Source organism: Antechinus flavipes, chromosome 1 (genome assembly GCF_016432865.1).
Source record: "Antechinus flavipes isolate AdamAnt ecotype Samford, QLD, Australia chromosome 1, AdamAnt_v2, whole genome shotgun sequence".
NCBI lineage: Eukaryota > Metazoa > Chordata > Mammalia > Dasyuromorphia > Dasyuridae > Antechinus > Antechinus flavipes.
In genome coordinates, this window is record NC_067398.1 from 577,377,320 (window position 1) to 577,405,246 (window position 27,927).

Genomic DNA, 27,927 nt, shown 5'->3' on the forward strand with positions numbered 1-27,927 from the left:
AACCTTTTTTGAGTGACTATGTAGCTCAAGGGTCTGCTTTTGTAAAACTGTTCAGACAATTGTCCCCTTTTTCCTGCTCACTCCTTTTTGCTACATCTAGAAGGGAAAGATCACAGTTCACCTACAGGAATGACATGAACGCAATGGGTGAAAAAGGAAGAACTTCCTTCTATTGCATACCCTCTATTTTACCCCATGAGAAATAGACCTGTGGGTATTTGTCTTATTCTGTGTTGTTTATCAGGTGCTGGTGGTGATCCTCACCAACTGGGGAATTCGGGTCCTGGCAAGCTTGGAGACCAGATTGCAAGTTGGACAATACAGCCAGCCAGCTTCTTGAGGATTCCCTGAGAAGCCAGAACCTAGAAGGAGAGTCTAAATAGGATTTTGGATTTAGAACTGGAATGGTTCTCCACAGGAATTGAACTAAATTATGGAACTTAACTACCTTCCCCTCCCCCAAGACTGAGTTGGTGCAAAGTACTAGGGGTTTTATGCTCCATATATTGGAGAGCATACTACATATTTATCATATCTTTGAAGTAAATATTCATTTTTAAAAACTAATGTGTTAATAGCTAAAAGAAACAGAAGTGCAGCCGATCTCACCCATAATTTCGTAGAATAAAACTGATATGGGCTGGAGCAATTCTCAGAAAGTCCAGACACTTTCAATTCTCCCTAAGAAGAGTAACAGAGAATGCTAGACAGGTGAAATGTAACATACTTGGCTTTCAGGCAGAGGGAACCAGAGTAGTCATTGTTATTAAAAAAAATAAGAATCATACATGTCAATCTAAATGGCAAAGAAGGAAATATTTATTATTGCTAGCAAAATCAGCACATAAAAAATTGCTTCCATAGCTATGAACTGTTCGAATCACTTTGTAAAACAATTCTATAAGTCCCTTGAAATTTACAAGTCACACTATTAGTTAATATGTACTACATCCCTGGCTCATGAATTACCACTGATGTATTTCTTTTATGCTTAGCCACCCAGAGGACTTATTAGTTCAAAGGGAATACTCAAAATGTTCAAATGGATTTGTAATCTTAACAATGTGGTCATTCCCTCCACCTCCCTCCCCATAATATTCTTGCACATTTTGTGTGACTCATTTTCATCTCTTAGATAAGTTTGCCAGAAGAGGTCCAATGTATGCTGGAAGCCTTTCTTGCCATCTCTTTTATTTTATGAAGATGCAGATTTTTGATGATTATCTTTTACTCTGGCCATTTACTTGACAAGCCAATCTTCTTTCTTTCTCAAAAATGGCTTTAATTACATCTTTAATACCACTTTTCCTTACTTATATTTAGTTTCAGTCAATCATTTATTAAGCACCTACTATATACCAGGCATAGTGCTAGATGATGATATAAATACAATTAAGAAGGAAAGAGTCTCAGCTTTGTAGGAACATACAATATACAAAAGAAGTGAAAAGGGAGGGCAAAGGGGGAAGAAAATATCCAATCTTGATAGAGATGATGTTGATGCAAACTGCTTTACTTTTCTCATCAATCATCCAATCCCTATACTGCATAGTTATCCTATACCCTCTCTGTAACTAATTGTATTCCCTATCTGGAATTATTCAAGTGTAGGGAGACAATTAGGTTCTTTGTTGGCCAAAAGGGAACATAAAATCCAAAAATATTATATATACTTGTATATAATAAAAGCAGGATTTTAGGCCATGAAAAAGAAGGATAATGGCTATGCCTCCATTTCCGGTGGACCATAACAAAATAAAAAAAAAATTCTAGAAGAATGTCTACAGGTCAAGATGAAGTTGTTTCTTTTCAGTCTTTGGGTCTGAGCCTGAAATAGGGTCCTTTGTCTCGGACAACTATCTGATTTAATCACTAAAAACTTCCAAATTCCCCTTTAATTTGGCATACAAATAAGCCAGAAAAAAAGACAAGCAAAAAAACTGTCATTGCCTTTGACCTATCTAACCCCAGATTCTGCCTTTTTTTTATGTTGTGTATTGACACATATCTTCTTGCTATAACTTGTCTTCTGGACTGCACAGACCTCTAACCTGTGGATAGTCACAAGGGAACATTGAGTCTAGAGAGTGGAGAGTTAGAATCGAACAGAATTTTAATTTCATAGTGAGGGAAACAGCTTGTAAGCAAGGAGGGAAGTTAGATCTATGTGCTACTCCTTTTCCTCCAGTGGAGGAAGCTCACTTTAGTGCAGTAATTCACTATTTATTCCAATGGCTATGCAGGAAATGTAGTTCTGACAATGAGAGTTAACACTAACAATGAAAATTAACGGCAACAGTGTAATAAGTTTGATTCATAGTAGGTCTTTATGATCAGAACTTGTTTGGGCTTCAGAGAATACCAGGTGCTGATTAAAGCAATATAATAATTATGTGAAACAATTCTGGGATTTTTCTGGGGATGAGATCATCCAGAGGGTGGGTGCAAAAGATTGTTTGTTATGCCAAGTCTGGGGAAAACTTTGCCTGCTGGGGCTTACCTGTGGAAAACAGGGTGTCTCCTCTTAGTATCTTGATATAAAGAGTTACCCTGCTCTTATAATGTATAAGCTTCTAGTCATTGTACCCTAGCAGATGTGAGCTGATAATGCTAGCATTTGGTTCTGAAGAGATGAAACCTAGGAGCTAGTAGCGGAAAGTTCAGAAATCATATATACCCATCACTTAAAGATCTAGAAGGAACACGTTCCATGAACAATAGAGGATCAGTGCTCAGCTAAGTGGCAGAGAATAGAATGATGAGCTAATTTTCTTCAAGATAATTCACTTTATATCTTGTTATTGACCCCTCTAATTGCCAGTCCTTCTCTTTTTCCTCATATGTTGATGTGAGGAAGATATAACAATATAAAACATAAAAAGATGCTTTTATGTTTTATATCAAGTAGAATAAATCTTTTAAAATGGGGCAGTTAAGTGTTGAAGTAGCTAAAGCACTGAGCCTGAAATCAGGTAGACACATCTTTTAGTTAGCTGTGTCCCTGAGCAAATTACTTGTCCATGTTTTGCCTCAGTTTCCTCATCTGGAAATGATCTGAAAAAGGAAATGACAGACTCTTCTAGTATCTCTACTAAGAAAACCACAAATGGAGTCAGAAAATTGGACATAACTGAACAACAACAACAATAGTGTCCAAGCCTGTTTTTTGTTCTATCTTCACTGCTTGCCACAATGCCTGGTACATGGTAAGAACTTTACTGAAGCTTAGTGAATTAGCTTGTATTCCACATTCTAGTCAATTTACTTTCTTCCTGGGTCAGGATAACAAAGTTTATAGGTAAAAGAACCAGGATTACAACAAAGTTCTGATCTATAGTCTGACGTCACAACCTACAGCAAGATGATTAGAACAGTAAGTAGTACATTAATGTCCTGGTCACATGTTCCCAAAGTATAAACAGAGTATGGAAAGACAGGATTTAAGAATTATGTTTACAATTTCAGAACCTAGGAAACTAGCAAATTAATAATCTCAAAATGAGGGGGGAAAAAGATGTTTTGGAAATTTAAAATGTGATAAAAATAAAAAAAACTTTAACAAAACAATGAAGTGCATTTTAAAAAGACTAACAAGATTGATAAAGCATAAGTAAAATTGGTTAAAAAAAGAATGAGGGCAATGTTTAACTCACAATACAAAAAATGAAAAGGGGAAATTTACAAGAAATGAAGAGTTAACAGGAAAAGCTCAAAAACTGCTATATAAATGAATAACAAAACTGAAATTTTAGATGAAATGAATAAGCAGATACAAAAAAACAAAAAATGCAATAAATAAATTATCCAATCCTAGAAAAAGAAATTGACCAACATATAATGGAATTTCCATAGGAACAATAATCTATGCATAGATGGATTTCCAAAGTGAATTTTATCAGACATTTAAGGAACACATGAATAACTATTTTCAAATTCACCTCTTTTTTATAAGACAAATGTAATATTGATTCTTAAACTTTGGAAAAATGAAGAAGAGAATAAATTTAGGTCACTATTACAACAAACAATTAATGCAAAAATATTAAATGAAGTTTTGGAAAAAATACTAAAATAATATATCAAAAAGTTAATCATTATGACCAAGGTGGATTTAAAAAAACCACCATGAATTAAAGATTTTCATCATTAGGAAAATATTGCCAAACTGAACATTATGACAAGTAGATAAATGAAGACAATTTTAAAGACAAAAATACTTAGGTCAAAAGCCCTGAAGTAATTTATAAAGCACATATCTGTCCTTTCTTCTAATATATCTAATATATTGAAAATCATTAGGCTATGCAAGCCACAACTTTACAATAATTTTATTGTTCTGCTTTACTGTGGATTATCCATTGAAGAATGGAGTAGTTATCAAAGGTTTTATCATGTGCAAAGAGCACTGTGCTAAGCACAACAAAGTAAATAGAAAGGCCTCTTCATTAATAAAATTTCCACTGATAAGCATTTCACTTTCTAATGTTGAACTATTTGACAGATTTAGGATAAGAATGAACTAAGTCACTTAGTTAACACCCCTAATTTTATGGATGATTCCCAGAGAGGTTAATTGATTTGGTCTAGCTCACAATAAATTTCAGAGAAAGAATTTAAACCCGATTCTTTGGGGATCTAGTAGAGAACTAGAATCTTTTTTTTCTCCCCAATAGTGCCTTTATAGCTAAACAAGCATGAATCATGTTTTCTTAAATATGTAATAATTATAAGTGTTATATTATTTGATTATAATTTGAAGTCATAATATAATAAAATTTAAATATGGATTTGCCTAGGTTAAGTGGTCCTATAGTGAATAGAAATATATAGGCAAAACAGACAATTGTATTTTTCCACTGTTAATTTTGGTTGAGATAAATAGACCTTACAGATTTTTCATGGGATGAACTCTTGATCTACTTCCGGGAGCCTTGAATTATTTGTTTATTGCCACCTTAATTAATGGTAGACCCTCCCCATCATTTTATGGGTAAAGAAATTTCCCCCAGAGGTTCTTCAAGCCTGGTATTGATAAAGGATGCCTAGATACCCCCCACATCAGGGTTTGATTAGGAATACTTCTTCCCATATCTGGCACCAATTACTTGTTCTCAACCAAGATCATATTTAGGGAATAAAATTTTGCCACCCAAATGCCAACTTTAAGTGTTTTCCCTTGCTATCATGTCTCTTAAGTATTTGGCTGACATGAGAGTTTTGCCTGGGGGACAAATTTCTGTTGTTTTGTATGTGTTTTGTTTGTCTCCTTCTTCCCTGTTATAACAATAAAGCTTGTTATTGTACCATGTCCCTGAACACCAATTTTCGAGACATTCTAGATCCAGGCAATTGCTTTAACTCTGCTACTAAGGCCAAGTAGAGCAAAATACACAAATACATAAAATTTTATGCAGTTAACACAAGCTAAGTCCCTGGGACTAAGAGGGGAGCTTAATTTTTTAAATGCCAACTATATGCAGTGATACGTGCTGATACAAAGGCAAAAGTTCCTTGCTCTCCCGTAGCTCACAGTCTAAAGAGGGAGACAACACTTAAACAAAAACGTACGAACACGCTATATGAATTGGAGATAAACAACTGAAGGAGAGCTTTCGAAGGTAGAGAACTAAAAAATGACTGACCCAACTTGGGCACACAGCTTCAAACTTCGAGGGAAGGATCCCTTTCGGAGGGCAAGATACGCGAGCTCCCTGACCATTTTTGGTAACCTAGCAACCGCATCCAAAGCCAATCGCTTCATTCTTTCCCGCCTCACTCTTTACTTTAAAAAACCGCTGGGTGGGCGGAGGACTAGAGGGCGCGTCGCGGAGCGGTCCAATCAGCTGGGCGACTTGGCCGCAGGGCATGATGGGCCCAAAAGGCTGCGGCCCTGGTTATCAGTACCATAGCGACGGCTGAGCGTGGGCCGCAGGCCGTGATGGCTGTTGACCGGGCTCTGTGGAGGCCAGGTACCCCGGCGGCCTTAACTGTGCTCGTGGCCTTGCTGCTCCCGGGGTTCTCGGGGACCCAGAGTTTCTCGCTGCCCTTCCGGCGGCCGGAGACGTGCGACCACAACCAGTACTTCGATGTTTCTTCCCTGTCCTGTACCCCGTGCGGAGCGAACCAGACTCGGGACTCCCGAGGTGAGAGCGTGGAGTCTCCGGAGAGCCGGAGCCCGGGCCTACCCTCCAACCCCTCCTGCTGCTGGAGCAAGTTTGGAGGTTCAGAAACATAAACTTAATAGAGGGAATGAGAATTGCTTCTTCTGACTTATTTTGTCTGGTATTCGTGTGGGTTAATTTGCACTGGATTAAAGGGGTAAGGGATTGGGCGGGAGTGGAGGGATAAAGGGAAGCGAGGAGAGAGAGAAAGAGACAGAGAGAGAGAGACAGAGAGAGACAAAGAAAGAGGAGAGCGAGCAGTCTACTCTTGCTTTCTGCTCCATCCGGGGCATCAATTCACCTGCCTCCCCTAAGCACAGTGAAATCCACACCCTCAGTCTGCAGGGACCAGAAAGCCACTTGTACTGTGAGAATATTAAAAATAAAAAAATCTAAACAATTTAAGATTCTCTTAAAAAGTGAAAATGGCAATTGGAGAAATAGTTTTTCTGACTCCTGGGCATGTTGGCATTTGATCTCCACATTGTTGTGGAGTGTGGAGTGTCCGACTCAGAGTGACCCCACTAGGGATTTTCTTGGCAAAGATACTGGAGCTTCGCCATTTCCTTCTCCTGCTCGTTTTACAGATGGGAAAACTAGGGCAAATAGTATAAAGTGATTTGCCCAGGATCACAATAGCTAGTATCTGAGGCTAATTTGAACCCATATTTCCTTGACCCTCTGTCCAAGCTTCCCTGATCTTCACATGGCAAGGTCAAAATCAGCAGTCTCCAGAACTGTGGCTACACATGTTCCTATACAGAAATAGTGACATCAATATCAAGAACACTAGAGTCATCCTGGTAACAATTTGTTTTAACTACTACAGATATTTTGTATCTCAGTATCAACCTGCAAAGAGCATCTTTATGGCTAGAACACTCCACCTCCTGAGTCCTTGTTTTTTGTTGTTGTTTGTTTGTTTGTTTGATTGGTTTTGCATTTTTTTGTACCCGCTGTGCATGTATTTTATGCCTGGAAGTCTCTAATTAATTATCTAAACCCTTTGTTTTCCTTAATTTTCTCCAAGAGTCAGCACTAATCCCACCTTCTACAATAAACAAGTTGGAATTCCCTTCTCCCCTTAACCTCTGAGACTATTTCCCATTTACATTGTATAGATTTTGTGTGTACATAATTGCTTTCAGCTTTTAGTACTAAGTGTAAGGCCTGGCACAAAATAAATGCTAGGTAACTTAATTGATAAAAGATTTTTATATTCTCTTGTAAGTACTGGACTACCATAAAATGATAGATTTAGAGTTAACAGGATTAGGAAATTAGGAAATTGACTTAAGGGACAGAGCAATGTATCCAAGGTCACATGTGATGGAAGACTCTTGAACTGGATCCAATGTGTTTTCTCTGTCTCAGTTTTATCTTACTTTTTAATTAAGCCATACTGTTTTCTTAACACAATAGATTACTATAGGACAGCCCTGAGATTAGTTGCAGGTATATACATACATATGTATATGTATGTATGTCTATACATATTACTATAGCTTTAATGTACAGTAATTTGGCTGATAGGATACTCATTTTTTTAGAGGAGACTTAGATACTCAGTTTAATTTGCCCAAAGTGGATTTAAAGTGATAGTGGCAGAATGGAAGCACAGAAGTGGAAATCAGATAATAATAATACTATTAAAAATAATATAATTAATATGCTAGTATATTAATTGTATTATATTACAAAATAATTAACATTTATATAGCACTATGTTTCAGGCACTGTGTTAATTGCTTTACAGTATTATCTCATTTGATTCTCATAGTAACCCTGGGAGATAGGTGCTATTCTCATTCCCATTTTAAACATGAGGAAACAGAGATAAGCAAGTTAATGACTTGCCCAAGAGGTTATATTTGAATTTAGGTGTTGCTAATTCCAACATTCAGTTATTCCTAATTCTAAAATTCAGATTTAAGAAAGTTGAAGAAATTAGGGAAACCATTACACTTAATTTAGGTCTGACCTAAATAATTTCCCTTGTGGATATGAAGTAGTAGAGGTAATGAATAGATTCAAGGAATTAGATCTGGTAGATAGAGTGCCTGAAGAAGTATAGACAGAAGTTGGAAATAATATATAGGAAGCAGCATCAAAAGGTATTCCAAAGAAAAAGAAGAGCAAGAAAAGAAAATGGCTATTTAATGAGGTTTTACAAATGGTTGAGGAAAGAAGGAAAGGAAAAGGAAAAGAAAAAGTGACATACCCAATTGAATGCAGAATTCTGTATAAAAGCAAAGAGAGATAAGGTTTTCTTAAAAGGACTATGCAAAGAAGTAAAAGAAACCAATAGAGTAGGAAAGAGATCTTTTTGAGAAAATTAGAAATATCAAGGGAAATATTCACGTAGAAATGATCATGATAAAAGGCAAAAATGATAGGTATTTAAAGAAAGCAGAAAAGATTAAGAAAAGATGGCAAGAATACATAAAAGAACTATACAAAAAAGATCTTAACATTATAGATAATTTTGATGGTATGGTTACTGATGTAGAGCTGTATATTCTGGAGAATGAAATCAAGTAGGCCTTAGAAAGCACTGTTAATTATAAGACTAATGGAGATGAATGTAATTCCAGCTGAACTATTTAAAACCCTAAAAGATGATGTTGTTAAAGTGTTGCATTCAATATACCAACAGATTTTAAAAAACATAGTGGGGGCCTCTGGTTTAAAACAGATTGGTTTAAGTCTCAATTCTAAAGAAGGGCAATGTTAATGAATGCTGAAATTACTGAACAATTGTGCTAATTTCACATGCCTGCAAGTTTATACTTAAGAGTATATAAACTAGGCTTTAATAGTTTGTAAGCTGAGAGTTGTCAGAAGAGCAGGCTAGTTTTCAAAGGATTATGGAGAAAGCAAATAAGTTCCAAAAATATATATACTTCTGCTTTGTTTGACTACACTAAAGCCTTTGACTATGTGGATCATAACAAAATGAGACAAATCCTGAAAGAGATGGGAGTACCAAATCATCTTACTTGTCTCCTAAGAAGCTTGTATTCAGGGTAAAAAGCCTGGCACACATGGAACAACTAATTGGTTTAAGATTGGAAAAGAAATAGGACAAGGTTGCATATTGTCACATTATTATTATTAACATGTGAAGTGCCAGACTAGATGAATCAAAGATTGGAGTTAGGATAGCTGGGGAAAATATAAACAATCTCAGACATGTAAGTGATACTTCTCTAATGGCAGAAAGTGAGGAAGAATTAAGAAGCCTCTTGATGAATGTGAAAGAGGAAAGTATAAAAACTAACTTGAAGCTTAACATCAAAAAACTAAGTTCTTGGCAAAAAGTCCCATCATTTCCTGATAAATAGAGGAAGCAGAAATAGAAACAGTATCATATTTTATAATAATTGGGCTCAAAAATCACTGCAGACAGTGTCTGCAGCCATGAAATGGAAAGATACATGTTCAGCTGATTTCAGAAAAGCCTGGAAGACATACATGGACTAATGCTAAGTGAAGTGAACAGAACCAAGAAAATATTGTCCGTAGTAACAACAAGATTTAATGATGATCAACTGGAGGGACTTGGTTCTTTTCAACAATGAGATGATTCAAGGCAATTCCAATAGACTATGGCGATAAATCAAAGCATAGAATTTTCACCTTTTCTTTTGTTGTTGTTTGCTTGTTTTTTTCTTTTGATCTGATTTTTCTTGCTCAGCATGAAAAATATGAAAATCTGTTTAGAAGCATTAATGCTGTTTAGTAGAACTGTACATATTCAACCTCTATTGTTATCTAAAGGAGCATTCTCTGTAACAGTTTCAAAACTTCCTCTCCTTACTTTGCATAATCTGAGTCTGTTCCTGTCTCTTATACTTCTTTGGAATCTACCTCTAGGAGTTTTTTCACTAGATCAAAGAATAGGCACAGTTTATTGATTTTGTGGGCAGAGTTCCAAATTGTAGTTCATAGTTTCACCAATAGCACATTATTGGGCCTAGCTTCCCACATGACCTTCAACAATGTCCATTTTTATGTTTTTATTATTTTTGTCACTTTGATGAGTGGAAATGCCTCATGTGTCTTCATTGTCTTCTTGCCTTTCATGCCTAGGGAATTTTACTCTTTACCCTCTTATAAACATGTCCTTGCCAGTCTAAAAATTTCTTCTTCCTTTTAAAAAGCATTCCAAACCTCCTCCTTTTCACTTCCAACATTCTTTAAAAAGTCATCTACCCCCTCCTTACCCCTCAGGTGAAACTAGTGTCTCCAGAGCCAATTATTATGACTAATTACCACAGGACAGAGCATAGTAAGTAAGATATTTGGGACATTGTACCTCTCAAGAAAGCTAAAGATGTTGAGTTTTTTGGCCTGTCGTGTGACACTTGCCTCTGTGTGATTTTAATGCAATAAAACTACAGTCTTTTTTTTTCACACAAATTACTTCTCCCTAATTGTTTGTCACCTTCCTTCCATCTTATTACATATACAAACATTCTTTTAGATACTAGAGTATAGCTGTGCCTTTGCCCCTATTACATTTCATCTTATTAGATGATATTACTCTGACTTACTGAGATCATTTTACAGCCTCTCTCTCTTTCTCTCTCTCTCTCTCTCTCTCTCTCTTTCTCTCTCTCTCTCTCTCTTTTGGGGGGGGCAAGAACATTGGGGTTAAATGACTTGTTCAGGGTCACACAGCTAGGAAGTGTTAAGTGTCTGGGTCCAGATTTGAATTCAAGTCCTCCTGACTCCAGGAATGGTACTTTATCTATTTAGATGCCCCCACATCCTTACACTTTTATCCAGTATGTTTAACTTTTCTGCCTTGTTTTGTCATCAATATGTATGCCTTCATCTAGATGAAATATCATAGAATCATGTCAAAGCCCAGTTTTCTTCCAGATACCATCTCCTGGTATCACAACCTGGAGGTAATGTAAGTAAAATAGTTTTAAAAGGGCTCATTTAAAGTGATATAGTATAGATTTATAAGGCGAGTCACCTAATCTCTCTGAGCCTTTTTCTGAGATCCCCATAAGATGTAAATAAAAATTTGCTATGATAGTTTATTGATTGATTGCAATTATTTTATTAATATTAACATCTCTATTATGGACTTTTAATTTTGTTTCAAGTATTGTAAAAAAATTTATGGTTATTTCTGTTTTGTTTTAGGGGTTTCATGCATATGTCTTCCTGGATTTAGGATGGTTTCTAATAATGGTGGACCTATTGTTTGTGAAAAGTGCCCAGAGAATATGGTATGGAATAATTTTTCATAACTTTAATGCAAGAAAATGCTACTTTTAAATATCTTTTAATTTGTGAAATTTATTTTCTCATAGAATTGATACTTTGTCAGAATTAGTTTTGATAGAACACTAAAAGATTTAAAATTTTGTGCAAAGCATGACTGAAATAGAAATCTGTATTAGGCATTAAATTCTTGCTTCAACTGGAATTTAAGCAAACAGCTAAAATAACTGGATTTCATTTTTTCTTGTTCTGAATGCAGATAGTATGTTCTTTAACCAGAATGGTTTTAGCCATTTAATCTCCTATGTACATATATATCTTTTACTTATGCAGTATTGTATCATAATATATAATCAAAGCAATAAACTTGAGCCATTGAAAGAAAAACGAGTAATTGAAAGAAACTGAAGTATCTTCTTGAATAGTCATGGTACTATTAGGTTTTGTTGATAAAGTTTAAATTGATGTGTGTTAAATGTGTTTCGTTTTATTGTAATTATTCAAAAATTGGCGATTTGTATCGATATTGAAAACTATGCTGAATATTACAAAACAATGAGTAGCTACTGATGTGCAATGGTGTCATACCAGAATTCTTTTTCTCAGTAATCACTGAAAAGTTCATGATAGTCAAACAGCTTTATAAGGAATTTGTAGCTGAGTTCCAGCCTTTTTTTAAAAAAAAAAAAAAAAAAAGCTACCATGTCTTTTTTTTTGCTTTTAATATTTTTATTTTCCCCAATTGAAACAGTTTTTTACATTTGCTTTTAAAACGCTGAGTTCTGAATTCTCTCCCTTCCTTCCCATTCCCACCTCCCATTAAGAAAGCACAAATGAAGTTATACAAAACATTTCCATAAAAGTCATGTTGTGAAAGAAAACATAGATCTCCACCTCCATTAGAAAAATACTTAAGAAAAATAAAATTTTAAAAAATTGCTTCAATCTGTATTCAGACACAATCTTTCTCTGAGTATGGATAGCATTGTTCATCATAAATCCTTCAGAGTAGTCTGGGATCATTATATTGCTGAGAATAGCAAAGTTCTTCACAGATAATCATCCTACAACATTGCTATTACTTTGTACATAATACATTTCACTTTGCTTGAATTCATGGAGGTTTGTCTGAGAACATCCTACTCGTCTTTTCCCATTGAACAACTCCATGCTTTTTAAAGGATAAGTGACGGTGTTTTCCTTAGTATTCTGTATGACCTAGAAATGTGCTAACATTTATGAAAAAATTTTGAATTGCCTTGCCCCAGTTTGTGTTATTAGCCAATCAGGAAGCAATTATTAAGTATTTACTTATTAAGCATTTAACATTGTGCTATCAATGAAGATATAAAGAAAGGCTTGCTACTCTCCAAGAGCTCATGTTTTAGTGGAATTATGCATATATTGTTTATTTAATATCACTAGATACCAATATTACAAGTGCTTGATTTATTTTAGATGTTAATTTTAGAATAAGAAAGGTACCATTACATAGAGGATAGAAGAGCAGCATCAGTATCAGGATTACTTTGGTTCAGGCCGTCTTTGACACTTTTTTTGTAGTTATTTAGGATAAGTAGGTGGTGCAGTGGATAGAATACTGGACTTGGATTCAGGAAGATATAAATTCAAATGTGGCTATGACCTGGGCAAATAACTTAATTTTTCAGTTCTTTAGGAGATTTTTTTAAAATGGCATTTTATTTTTCCAAATACATGTGTAGATAATTTTCAACATTTATTTTTGTAAAACTTTGTGTTTCAGATTTTTCTCTTCCCCAAGACAGCAAGCAATCTGATATAAGTTAAATATGTGCAATTCTTTTAAACATATTTCCATAATTTGTCGTGTTGTGCAAGAAAAATCATATGAAAAGAGAAAAAACATGAAAAAGAAAAAAAACCAAGTAAACAACAAAAAGATGAAAATACTATGCTTCAATCCACGTATCCATATTCAGTCTTCATAGTTCTCTCCCTTTATGTGGATGGTATTTCCCATCCCAAGTCTATTGGAATTGCCTTGAATCACCTCATTTTTGGAAAGAGCCAAGTCGCTCATACTTGATCATGACTTAATTTTGTTGTTACTGTGAACAATGTTCTCTCTTGGTTCTGCTCACTTCACTTAGCGTTAGTTCATGTAAGTGTTTCCAAGCTTTTCTGAAATTAGCCTTCTCATTATTTCCTCAGGAATACTCTTAAGGTAATGTACTTCTCAAAGAATTTTTTTTTCAGTGAGAGCCACTTACACCAATGAAATCCTAAGTCTGGCTCTTTCTTCTCCATAGTTTTAGTCCAACTCTTAAAGCATTATAAGAAAGCTTTTTTAAGAACCTAGAAAATGGATTTGAGTTAGAATCACTTTTTAAAAATACATATTATTTTTACTTAAAGAATAATAAAGCCAGCGAGTGATTGCACTGTTGCATTTTGATTTTGTTTGTTTCCATAAGCATGAAATAGGATTTCAAATTTATCTTTTATTTTATTATAAAATCTTTGACATAATCATGAGTATGATATTACCTAAATTTTAAAAAATCATCATAAGTTTATAGACTCATTTATCTAGCACTTAATAACTTAAATGTTCCCTGCATATTCATTTTCTAATTTTATGCCTCAACTATATACCTAAATAGGTATGGATGAAATTATATATAATGCAATAAACATTGATAAAGATATTATAAGTTAGACTGTCAGGAAAAACTTTTTAAAAATGTGTTCTGAAAAAAAAAAAAACCTAAAACAAAAAAATGTGTTCTATTACTTAGAAAGGAATTACAGAAGATGGCTGGAATTGTATTTCTTGTCCCATTGGTCTCACTGTAGAAGGTAGATGCCAGTGCCCTGCTGATCATATTTTAGGTAAGGAATAGATTCTATATAAAGCAGTACTAATGATTATGCATTTAATTCTCTTTTATAGTTAAGCTGATCAAATTCAATATTCTCTTTCCTTTATTTGTGCATAGATGGTCACCTTTGTGTAGAATAAAATCATTGCTTTGTCTTCTCCCCATAGAATTCCTAGTTTTCCTCAAAACAGCATCTTACATTAAGTTCATATGGCACAACCTATTGGTGAAACCATATTGTCTTTCAATGATCACTACTTCTCTTCTTAAATATTCACAAACAATAGCTTTGAACATATTCTAGAATTTTGTGGTAAATAATCAGGCACACCAGACCTGTATGAGTCTAAATGAATCAAATGAAAAGGACATGTCTAATTTAAAGATAGTCAAGGCAATGGCCAGAACGGTCAAATAGCCTATTAGTTTATTAATACTTTATCTATTATTATTACTTAGTCTGTTCTAGGTGTATTAATTTTTTTTACAATATAGCAGAGGTTCCTTAAAATTCTGCCTGAGTAAGGATAGAATATAGGTGTCTTTCAAAGAAAGGAATCAACATGTCACATTATTTTCTACTACTTAAAAACAAAACAAAACAATCAAACAAACAGAAGCCTTTTCTGCTCTCTGGTGGTCTGCCAAGATTTGGCTATGGCAGTGATACTCTATTCATGCCATACTCCACTTGACTCTTATTTTACAAATTTTAAAGTTCAGCAAAGCACCACTTTGGCTACTAATTTAGTTCTAAAAATTTTTTCAGGGTTACAACTACTTAATATCATTGTTGTTTTTAGAGATTAGCAAATCAGATAGGTAGAAATGGGTAGAGAAGAGGAGAATCAATTCCCACTGTAGCATTAGACAGTACCAGGCATCTCATGCCCAGTTTATGTCCACAATTTAGTCTGACATTACATGGTGTAGTGAATAGAGCACTGGATTTGGAGTCAGGACAACCTGAGTTCAAATTCTGCCTCAATCTCCTCTTAGCAGTCATTTACTTTTCTTTAATCTCAGTTTTCCTTACCTGTAAAATAAGGACTTCTATACCAACCTAATAGTCTTCTTGTGAAGATTTAAAAAAATGATGTGTAAAGAAAATCTTTACCTTGAAAATCTTAAAACACTATATAAATGCTATTGTCTCTTATCATTGAAAATAAGCACATAAGCAGAAGCATTTTAGCACTTATTTTTAGTGTTTGTATGTATTATCAATTTGATACTCCATTTCAGGACAAGAAAAGACATTCTTTTTAATAGAATTTTACATATGAGAGAGAATTTCTATAGATTATCTAGTCTGATTTTTTTTCATTTCATAGTAAATATTTGTTAAATATTTGCTGTGTGTCAGGCACTGTGCTAAGTGCTGGGGATACAAAGAAAAATAAAAAACACACTGCTCTCGAGAAGCTATCAGTCTAATGGGGAAGACAACATGAAATAACTAGATACAAATAAAATAAAGAAGTTAAATTGGAGGTAATCAACAGAGAGATGACAAGAAAAGATGATAAGAAAACTGGCAAGGTGGTAGGATGGGGGTGGGAGTGGGGCAGTTTTGCTTTAAATGCTGAATAAAATTTTATATTTTATCCTGAAGTTAAGTAGCTACTAGAGTATTGAGTTAGACTTTATGATCTCCTTGATAGTTGAATGGAAGATGGCCAAAATTGAGGAGTTGTGAGGCAGACAGACCCCCCCCTGCAATCTACTGCAGTAATTGAGGTGTGAGGTGAGAAGAGCGTGCACTAAGGTGATGGTAGTGTCAGAGTAGTGACTAGTGCCAGAGGTAATATTATGGTAAGTGAATTTTAAATTTGCCTAGGTAGGGATTGACCATTGACTTTGGGTGCAACTTTAGAAGATCAAGAGGGAGCTTAAAAGTGGTAGTTGGATAACTAAACTTATAGAAAAATTTAGGAACAATTATTTTTCAATGGTCAAATGTTAATCATTTTTGATAAGGCAATGATTTGTAATTAAGTATTGTTGAATATTCTTAGCAAGGTATCATACAATATAGATATGTTTAAACACCAATCAGCTAATAGAAGAGAAGGAAATTTATTTCAGATTTGCAATCTGCTCATTCATCTATTATTATCAGTATTACTTATTACAGGGAGTTGTAAAGACCTAGGGAAAACTTTTAAAAGTAGAAAAAAATCTTTTGTACTTATTTTTGTTTGTGTGTCTGATGCTTATATTTCTTTCTTTCTTTCTTTCTTTCTTCTGAGACAGTTAGGATTAAGTGACTTGCCCAGGTTCACACAGATAGGAAGCCTTAAGTATCTGAGACCAGATTTGAACTCAGGTCCTCCTGACTTCAGGGCTGGTGCTCTATCCACTGCACTACCTAGCTGCCCCTGACACTTACATTTCTAAAGAATTCGAATAGAAATTTAACATGTAAGAGATCCTAAAGAAATACTTCAGCATACGTTTGTGAGAATAGAAATATTTTAGTTAACTATGTAGTCTGTATATATAAAATCCTATTCATTAAAGAGTATTTGAAATAGGTTTTATGCTTTTTAAATAAAGAAAATACTTTTTTAAGGAAATAAATCATGTTTATATATTACATCTTAATTTTGTTTTTAAATTATTTAGTGGAACGAGATACTAATGGAAAATTGCTTTCTGAAGCACATTGTATACTTTGTGATGGAAGTGAGAAGTCTTTCTCAGCATCAAATATAATTAGAAATAGGTAAGTTATATTGATGGGGACTTTTGAGTTTCCCAAATAAATTTGACTAAATAGAGAGTACTAATTGCCTTCATTTTTATTGATTTTACATTTTTAATGCTCTTTTGTGTATACTTCATTTGCTCTTTAGAATAGTCCTTTGAGTATATAAAAGAGTCATTTTTATTGTTTGGTTTTGGCCTTACTTGGACATTTTTTTAAGATGCAAAAGTACATGTTCCTAGGTCCAGCTTCTCCTCTGTAAGAAGCTTGAGATAAGGATTCCTCCTTACATAACAATCCACTTTTTTTTTTTATAACAACCTATTTTTACTATGATCAACCAAATTTCTTGAACTGCCTCCTGATTCTTCACCTTTCTAATTTTTTTCTCAGTCTCTTGATGCCAATATCTACTTATTTTGGGCACTGAAAAGCCTGTCTCAAAAGGAAGTATATTTGAAAGGAAATTTCCTTTTAGATTCAGATACTCCTATGTGCTTTTTGTCAGAAATTCTTTTTATACTCTTAATAAAATATTATTCTGAGAAGGGATACATAGCCTTCATCAGACTACCACAGGGATTTATAATACGAAAAAGATTAAGCACTCTCGCTTTATGGCAAGTAACATCAAAAACTGCAATAGAGTAGTAGCTAAAAACTCATAAGATTTCATCTTTTTTTTTTTAATCAATATTTTTTTAAAATCATTTGAATGCTTGATTTATCTAACTTACATTTGTTATCTATTCCACACTATCTCACATAACACTATGTAATTTTCAAAAGAATGTTTGTTTCTGATCAAAATTTCAAAATTGCTTTATTTAAGATATAATAACTTTTTGAGTTGAGCTGGTTTATTCTAATTTGCAATTTAGGAAGTAATTCTTAATAAACACTTGCATTATTCATAAATATGCTTTAAAATTTTTTTGTGTGAATTTTATTGCATAGGTGTGTCAGATGTGAACCAACATTCATCAATATAACCAAGTCCTGTACATGTTCAGAACATGCCACTTTGGTAAGGAAAACATTATTGTAATTAACAAAATACATAGTTTTATCAAATAATTTATATCTGTATGCTAACTGGAATTTTTCAATTGATTATTTGTTAATAAAGATAGGTGGATTGTGCTTCAGCAACAAAGAGAGTTTTCCTCCACAAGCAGTCACAACTTGGCGTTATGGACAGCTTGTAAGTGTTTTAATTTTTTGTTCTTAAGTAATTAAACTCCTTCAATTTCCATTTGATTGGTAATTATATCAGGGTCAAATTTAGCAGTATCTATGTTCAAGTTAATTTAGAGCTAAACTTAATAGCTAAGAAACATTAGAATGAAATAGTTTGGAATCCCTGTAATTTTGGATTGTTTTTTCAAATCTCCAGTTTTTAATTTTTATTTTATTTCTTTAGATTTGTATATATTCAGATCACTTAGTATTATTTTTATGTGCCTAAATTTAAAATATAATTTTGTCTTAAAGTGTTTGATTTGAAATTAGTGAATTTAGATTTATTTTGTAAAGTTTTTAAAACTTACTTGTTTTTTGTATCATGATCTTTTAATATATAATATCCTGTCCTTTGTTACAAAGAAAAATACCTTTAAAAGCCTATTTAACAATGACTATTTAGTACCATGTAGAACATTCTATGTCCATCTCTCCACTAAGAGGAACACTGTATACCTTATCTATTCTCTGCAACTAAGACTGGTCATTATAGTTTATAGTTAACAGGAGTTCATCATCTTTTAATGTTTGCATTTATTCTTCTGTTTCTATCATTAGGCATTTTCTGTGTTCATCCTACTCTGAGTGAAGTGTTACAGTCCACATCTCAGAATCACAGAATTTTAAAATTAGAAAAGACTTCAGGTGTTATCTAGTTAACTCATTCTTCACTGGAAAGACATGGGCTTCTCTCCTTGAAGACTCCTTGAGGGGAACACTTTTTCACTCAGAGCAGTTCATTTTACTTTGTATAGCTATTATTGTTAGGAAGTTTTCTTATATCAGGACTTAATTTGCCTCTTTGCAACTTCTGCTCATTGTTCATTGTTCCATTATTCTGCCAAGCAGAATAAACTTTGGTTCCTTTTCAGCATGACAGCTTCAAGTATTTCAAGACAATTGTCATGACCCATCTTTTCTTTAAGTTAATGCCTTCACTTCCTTCAACTGATAATATCTGTGTAGTCAGCTTTCAGCATACTGGCTCTGCTTCTCTTGATGCTATACAGCTTATCAGTATCCTTTGTAAACTGAGAGGTCTATATCTGAATAGTTGAGAAGTGCTCAATCCAAATGTGGTCTGACAAGGAAAGAGTATAACACTATTATCACTTTCTTATTTCTTTTTTTTTTTTTTTTTTTTGTATATAAATCTTTTTTTTTTTTAATTTCAAAATTTTATTTTATGTAATAATAACTTTGTATTGACAGAATCCATGCCAGGATAATTTTTTTACAACATTATCCCTTGCACTCGCTTATGTTTCGTTTTTTTCCCCTCTTTCCCTCCACTCCCCCCCCCCCCCCAAGATGGCAAGCAGTCCTATATATGTTAAATATGTTGCAGTATATCCTAGATACAATACATATTTGCAGAACCGAACAGTTCTCCCGCTGCACAGGGAGAATTGGATTCAGAAGGTAAAAATAACTCGGGAAGAAAATCAAAAATGCAAATAGTTCACATTCATTTCCCAGTATTCCTTCTTTGGGTGTAGCTGTTTCTGTCCATCATTTATCCATTGAAACTCAGTTAGGTCTCTTTGTCATAGAAATCCACTTCCATCAGAATACATCCTCATACAATATCGTTGTCGAAGTGTATAATGATCTCCTGGTTCTGCTCATCTCACTTAGCATCAGTCCATGTAGGTCTCTCCAAGCCTCTCTGTATTCATCCTGCTGGTCATTCCTTACAGAGCAATAATATTCCATAACATTCATATACCACAATTTACCCAGCCATTCTCCAATTGATGGGCATCCATTCATTTTCCAGTTTCTAGCCACTACAAACAGGGCTGCTACAAACATTTTGGCACATACAGGTCCCTTTCCCTTTTTTTATTATCTCTTTGGGGTATAAGCCCAATAGAAACACTGCTGGATCAAAGGGTATGCACAGTTTGATAACTTTTTGGGCATAATTCCAGATTGCTCTCCAGAATGGCTGGATTCGTTCACAACTCCACCAACAATGCATCAGTGTCCCCGTTTTCCCGCATCCCCTCCAACATTCATCATTATTTTTTCCTGTCATCTTAGCCAATCTGACAGGTGTGTAGTGATATCTCAGAGTTGTCTTAATTTGCATTTCTCTGATCAATAGTGATTTGGAACACTCTTTCATGTGAGTGGTAATAGTTTCAATTTCTTCATCTGAAAAGTGTCTGTTCATATCCTTTGACCATTTATCAATTGGAGAATGGCTTGATTTTTTATAAATTTGAGTCAGTTCTCCATATATTTTGGAAATGAGGCCTTTATCAGAACCTTTAATTGTAAAGATGTTTTCCCAGTTTGTTGCTTCCCTACTAATCTTGTTTGCATTCTTTCTGTTTGTACAAAGGCTTTTTAATTTGATATAATCAAAATTTTCTATTTTGTGATCGGTAATGGTCTCTAGTTCATCTTTGGTCACAAATTTCTTTCTCCTCCACAAGTCTGAGAGATAAACAATCCTATGTTCCTCTAATTTATTTATAATCTCGTTCTTTATGCCTAGGTCATGGACCCATTTTGATCTTATCTTGGTATATGGTGTTAAGTGTGGGTCCTTGCCTAATTTCTGCCATACTAATTTCCAGTTATCCCAGCAGTTTTTATCAAATAATGAAATCTCACTTTCTTATTTCTATATTCAAAGCCACCCTTAATGTGGTATAAAGTAGCTCTAACTTTTTTGACTACCATATCACACTGCTGATTTATATTACAATTTGTGGTTCACTAAACTCTTTAACTATTTTCCAGAGTGACTTTTCCCTTTTATTTTTTGTTTTTAATATTTTATTTTTTCAATTACATGTAAAAATAATTTTAATTTTTTGTTAAACAATTTTGAGTTTTAAATTTTCTCACACCCTCCATCCTATCTCCCCTCATTGAGAAGGCAATCAATTTGATAAGGGTTACATGTGTAGTCAGAGCAAAACATTTTTTCCATGTTGGTTATGCTGTGAAAGAAAACACAGACAAAAAACCCCTATGGCAAATAAAGTATTAAAAAAAAAATCCAGTATGCTTCAGTCTGCACTAAGATTTTATAAATTCTTTTTCTGATGATGGATACTATTTTTGATCAATTTCAGGAAGGATCTTTGTATTGCTGAGAATAGCCAAGTCATTCATAGCTGATCATTTTATAGTATTACTTTTACTGTTATAGTATAATAATAGTCTCTTAGTTCTGCTCATTTCACTTTAGTCAGTTCATGTAAGTCTTTCCAGGTTTTTCTGAAAGCATTCTGCTCATTTCTTATAGCACAATAGTATTCTATTTCAATCATATAACATAACTTGTTCAGCCATTCCTTAATTAGTAGGTATCTCCTCGATTTTCAGGAATTAGCCCATTTCTTTTTGCATTTGCACAAAAATATTATGAAATAAATTGTGATTCAGAAAGTTGGTTTTTTTTTTTTTAACCATTTCCTTATTTATATATCAGTTCTTCATTAGTCTTTCATGTTCTGTCCTTTTTGGTTTTGGGCAGCTATCTGAGCTACTTTTCTAATTCTTCTAGTTCCATCTGGCTTTTTCTTGGCTTCCCTCTCTACAAGTTCATGTGTCTATATATCTCATCAGGACCTGGATTTAATCTTCCTCTTAAACTGTTCTATAGTCTACTAAAGAGTTACCTTGGGACATAGCCATTTTTTGGCAGTGCTATTATTTTTTGTTCTGCTTTACTCAAGAGACATGCCCCGACTTTACAAAGGGATCACAGATAATTTTTACAGTTTTACATCTCATATGTGCTCAATGGAAGAATTTGTTTTAAATAGCCATACATATTTATTACAAGATTTTTTTTTAATTGAGAAATTCAAATAATTATCATTCATTCATTCAATAATGAAAGAGGTAAAAAGAAGAAAAATATTTTTTTCTTAATTAAAAAAGTAAAATAAAAATAAAATCTAGGGCTAAAAGGGATGAGGAGGAAGCATCTCAATACCTTTCCTGTTTGTCCTTTCTTATCTGTGACTACCAATTGGTCAAAGATTGACAATCTTCAAGTGTTAGGAAAAAAAACAACTCCAAAACAATAACAAAAAACTATTATTAGCTACCCACTTTTTACTTGACTCATGTTATGCTTTAGCATTTTTGATACTACTTTTACGGGCCCATATAATAATTTTATATTTGTCCTCTATTGTCTGCTCTTACATCCATTTCCTGTACATATCTTTTAAAAATCTGAGTTAGTTTCTGAGTTCTCTATGTATACATGTGTTTCTTCAGACCACTCACATTGTTGTTCCTTTTGGAATTGTTTCCCTTTGTATCATAACAGTTTCATTTATAGTTTTCTACCCATCCTGAGCTGACTTTGCACTTCAGAAAGAATGCTGCTTGTACTTTAATCAGTGATGAGAATTGATCACCATGGAATTACTGATACATCTTTTCCCTTTCTCCACAAAGCATTCAGAAAAATCTTTTATTTTAAACTATTTGTGTTAGACATTATTAATCATTGGTAAAGTGTAGGATAGGAAGAATGTGAAGATTCTGCAGGTTTGTTATTTAGTTTGAATGAAGTTTCACAATATTAAAACACTGCCTCCATCCAATTTTAACTAAGTCTGCAGCTTTTCTCTAAGTCCTAAGGTTTTGGTTGTCCAAAAACTAATACTGCTGTATATCTCCTCCACATGGGTGAATTATAAGCACTTCAAACTTGCCATGTCCAAAAATGAACTCATTTCCCCCTTAACTCAATATGTGTCTGTGTGAACCAGCAACAAATATGACTCTTCCCTTTCCCTTTCCATTCATATTCAGTTAAGTGGCAAGTACTGCCAATCCCACTTCTACAGTATCTTCGCTTATCTTTTCCCAAGGATACTTCTCTTATCACTTCTTAACTGTACTGTTGCCATAAAGCTTCTATTTGATTTCCTTATCTTTGGTATCTCCTCTCTCTAGATGTTCTTCACAGAGCACACAAAATAGTCTATGTAAGGCACAGAAATAATCATTGTTTCTCTTTAGGACAGAATACATACTCCTAAGTCTGATATTTAAGGATTTCCATATCTAGCTATAACCTACCTTTATAGAATGAATTCATATTATTCCTCTTCATATACTTAAGATTCAAACAAATTAGATTACTAGCTTACCCCCCTACATACATAATAATATTTTATTTTTTCTAATTACATGTAAAGATAGTTTTCAGCAGTAACTTTTATAAGATTTTGAGTTACAAATTTTCTTTGTCCCTTTTTCCCCCTCTGGTCCCCTGCCCCAGGACAGCAAATAGTCTGATATGTTATACATATAAAATAATTTTAATATTATTAGCTTTAAAAAATTTGCCTTAGCACTTTCTTGATATCTTAAAAACGGGAAATGTTTTGTTCTTTGAGACTGCCTTATACATAGATATTCATGACATGTTTGATTTTCTTTGAATGTCTTTTCAAATCTAAATTTTACCATATGATATGGTATGATATGCTAGATAATATGGGACTGATCCAGAAATCCTAGAAATCGATTCTAGAATCTTAAGTAAAGGAAAAAACCTAATATAATCTTTGCATTGAGAAGATGTTAGTTTTTACTCATTCAGAGCATACATTAAGAAGAACTACTCTTTTTAAATTGAAATTTCCATTTTAATTTTTGAATAAAAATTCTTTTGTTGTTTATAGGGTGCATCACTTAATTCAGAATGGTTTTCAAAACATTTGCAATCAGCAGCAGCTGCTTGTCGGGTGAGTTCAATTTTTAAAAAATTTATATGTTATGAATTGTATCACTTTTTCTGATGCAAAAACAGTGCTTTTCTACTGAAGAAGTAGTTTTTTTTGTTGTTGTTGTTGATAGAGAAAACATTTAAGAAAAATATTGTTTAATATCCACATATGTTATCTACAAGATTAGTCAGTTTGGTTTGAGTTTTTAAGAGAACTTAATTTGTTTTATGATATGAATACAGATGTTCATAATTCCAGTTAAAATTAATGATTTTCAAGCAAACGAATATCAAATTGTTGAATATAGGACGACTTTTGATTCTTTAAAATATATTGTATATGATAATTTAAATGTAATGAAGTAAGCTTTTGTTTAGTATTAGTTTTTATAATATTTTTGAATTGTTAAAAAAGATCTGTGATTCCTTTGAGAGGAACAACTCCCAGATGAAAAAACTTGTTATCAATTCATGATGGTGCTTTCTTTTCTTTTTTTTTTTAATTTATTTTATTATACCTTTTATTTACAAAACATATGCATGGGTAATCTTTCAACACTGACCCTTGCAAAATCTTCTGTTCTAAATTTTCTCCTCTATCCCCCCATTCTCTCCCTTAGATGGCAGGTAGTCCAATATATGTTAAAATATATGTGAAATCCAATATATGTTTACACATTTATATAGTTTATCTTGCTGCACAAGAAAAATCAGATCTAGAAAGAAAAAATCCTGAGAAGGAAAACAAAAATGTAAGCAAACAACAATAGAAAGAGTGAAAATGCTATGTTGTGGTCCACACTCAGTTCCCATAGTCCTCTCTCTGGATGTAAATGGCTCTCTTCTTTACTGAACAATTGGAACTGGTTTGAATCATCTCATTGTTGAAGAGAGCCATGTCCCACTTTCTTTGCAAATTATAGCTCTAGAGAACTTTCTTGTACTCTCTGAGGTTCAGTGACTTGCCTAGGGCAAACAGGAATAGGATTTGCACTCCTTGTCTTTTAGACTCTAAGGGCAACTCTCCATCCACAATTCCAAGATGCCTCTTAAAATTTTTTCAATTTAAAAAAAAAAATTATTGTCACAGATATATGGACAGTATGACTTGGTTAAGTATTAGGCTTGGAATCAGGAAGACCAGAATTCAGATCCTGCTTTTGACATTATATAATCCTGGTTGAATCATTTAAGTTTTTCTCTTAAGTAATCCAGTAGAACCCATCTGCCAGTATAGATGGAGTGTGATTGACATTGTTAGAGTTTACATATCAGGACTTTTGCATGTTAATTAAATCCTTTATGTACATTATTTAAATGGTATAATAGATTATTTTTAATTGATTTGTTGTTTCATCAACATGAGTATTCCATCAAAGAATGTAAATCTATAACTCATTCAATTCCTAATGCCTTCTTATCCTGCATAATTTTGATTCATTTCCCCCTATAAATATGTTGCAGAAGATCTGCTCAACTGAAAGCCTTCTACTTGTGTTTTTTTAAAAAATATATTGAGGATTCCAAGGTTCTTACTACATGACAGACCTATTTCTTATTCTGGTAATACATGTCTTCAAAAATATTATATTGCTTATAACATTTCAATCTCATAATTCATCCTCTTATTGCTCTTTAGATTATTTGCAATTTTAATTCTTTCAACATTGGGATACTCCATGATTCAGTTATATACAAAGTGTTAAAGGAATGAACTTTTGAAAACAAATAGTCATAGAAGACCCATAAAAACACAGTGCAGTTTTTGTAAATGTTAAACTTTTGTCGTTTTTCCTCTATGCCATATAACTGTTATAAATATAGGAGATAAAAAGATTTAAAAAATGAAGATCCTTGACATCAAAGAGTTTATTTCCACAACTGCAGGGGGGTGGGGGAGGAGATTAAGGAAGTCCTCCAGTAAAATATGATGAATTGATTGTGCTTGGGAGAATTCTAGCAGGTGGAAATGAGGGGGAAGGGAACCTCAGAAGAGAATAATGTAGTAAGATCTGTTTTTTAGAAATATCATTTTGGCAGCTGGGAATGGAAAATCTAGAAGCAGAAAGACTTATTGTGGGGGGGAGGGGGGAAATGAGGGAGCCAAATTGGTGGAGAAGACACACGTGACATTCTAAGCTCTTCTCATACCCTCACTATTAATTACCAAATTCAGCCTTAAAAATAGTGCTTGACTGGTAAAATCTACGAATAGTGGAAGTACAACAACGTACCAGCAGAAGATAATCTGGAAGATTGCCAGAAAAGGTTTGTCCTGATAGGCGGAAGCAGGCTAGCACAGGCTAGCAGGCTAGCACAGGCAGAAAGATAGAACCAGAGACTAGCATACTGAGCAGACTGGGTGGGTGGGAATTTTACAGGGAGGACTCTACCACAGTTTGGCTGCTCTGCTTTGGTTGCAAAGCAATAGATCAACAGAGAAGTTATAAAAAAGGCCCAAAGTGGCGTGTACTCCAAAAAAACCACCAAAATCTAACAGGATCTGGCTACACCCATATAGCACTGGAAGTGAGTGACTCAGCACAGACCACAGCACAGCTGTGTCACAGACTGTGACAGTCTGCAATGTGAGGCTTTTGCATGGGTCAGCCACACTTCTTCAAGGCAGAGGGACTGGGGGGCTCTTCCCAGGGCAGCTGCTAATCTGTACACAGCAGGATTCTGCTGGGGCAGCGACACTTTTGCCCGCTCAGCTGCTAGCCCCAGGGTAGCTGCTGATCCACTAGACTATTCCTAGGGCAGAAACACTTCCAGTGCAGGGCTCTTCCCAGAGCACTTGTGCAACTTGGCCACTCTTAGCAGCTTGTTTGCAGGACAGCTACTGTCCATCTATCTATCCCTATTCTGTAGAAGAAGCTGGTAACCTCCTTAACTTGAAGGCAGACCCCAAGAGCTTTTTAAAAAAACAAGTAAAAAAGCCAAGAGAACTCTAACCATGAACAGCTTCTATACAGAAAGAGAGCAGGTTTTCAACCCCAAGGAGACTAATAGCAGGCAGTCTCCAGACAAAACCCCAAACGGAAATGTAACCTGGTCCCTATCACAAAGGCTCTCTTGGAAGAAACTATAAAAAATCTTTTAAAAAGAGCTAGAAGAAAAATGGGGAAAGGAAAGAGAAGCTATGCACGAGAATACTGAAAAGGCTTATAACTCACTTAAAGAAAAATTTGATAAAGTGGAAAAAGAAAACAATTTCCTGAAATGTGAATTGGAAAAGGTAAAGAATTCCCAGGAAACGCAGGGAAACAGAATTTGTGAATTGGAAAAGAAAAAGAACTCCCAGAAAAGTAAGCTTTGTGAAATGGAAAAAGAAAACTCAGTAAAAAAAAAAATTAATGAAATGGAAAAAAATTTCATAGAACAAAACAACTCACTTAAAAACTCAATTGGAAATATACAAAAAGAAATTTAATAAGCTAATGAAGAAAATAACTCATTAAAAATCAGAACTGATGTATTCTGATGGAAGTGGATTTCTTTGACAAAGAGATCTAACTCAGTTCCAACTGATCAATGATGGACAGAAGCAGCTACACCCAAAGAAAGAACACAGGGAAATGAATGTAAATTGTTTGCATTTTTGTTTTTCTTCCCGGGTTATTTCTACCTTCTGAATCCAATTCTCCCTGTGCAACAAGGTAACTTTTCGGTTCTACACACATATATTGTATTTAGGATATACTGTGACATATTTAACATATATAGGACTGCTTGCCATCTAGGGCAGGGGGTGGAGGGAGGGAGGGGAAAAATTGGAACAGAAGTGAGTGCAAGGGATAATGTTGTAAAAAATTACTCTGGCATGGGTTCTGTCAATAAAAAGTTACTTTTAAAAAATCAGAACTGAACAAATAGAAATAAATGATTCGTTGAGACATCAAGAATCAGTCAAGCAAATCCAAAAAAAAGAAAAACTAGGAAAAAATGTTAAATATCTGCTTGGAAAAACAACAGACCTGGAAAATAGATCTA

The 27,927-nt window shown here is 34.0% G+C and overlaps 1 protein-coding gene across 1 annotated transcript in view; it reads left to right on the top strand.

Moving 5' to 3' along the window:
* Positions 1–5,904: 5,904 nt before the first annotated feature.
* TMEM67 (transmembrane protein 67) overlaps positions 5,905–27,927 on the top strand; it is a 109,216-nt gene continuing 87,193 nt past the window's right edge. The window contains exons 1-7 of the mRNA XM_051970849.1: positions 5,905–6,143; positions 11,322–11,407; positions 14,183–14,276; positions 16,895–16,994; positions 17,934–18,003; positions 18,106–18,180; positions 23,891–23,953. Of these exons, the coding sequence (XP_051826809.1) occupies positions 5,939–6,143; positions 11,322–11,407; positions 14,183–14,276; positions 16,895–16,994; positions 17,934–18,003; positions 18,106–18,180; positions 23,891–23,953 (693 nt within the window). The 5' untranslated portion in view covers positions 5,905–5,938. The remainder of the gene's footprint in view (positions 6,144–11,321; positions 11,408–14,182; positions 14,277–16,894; positions 16,995–17,933; positions 18,004–18,105; positions 18,181–23,890; positions 23,954–27,927) is intronic.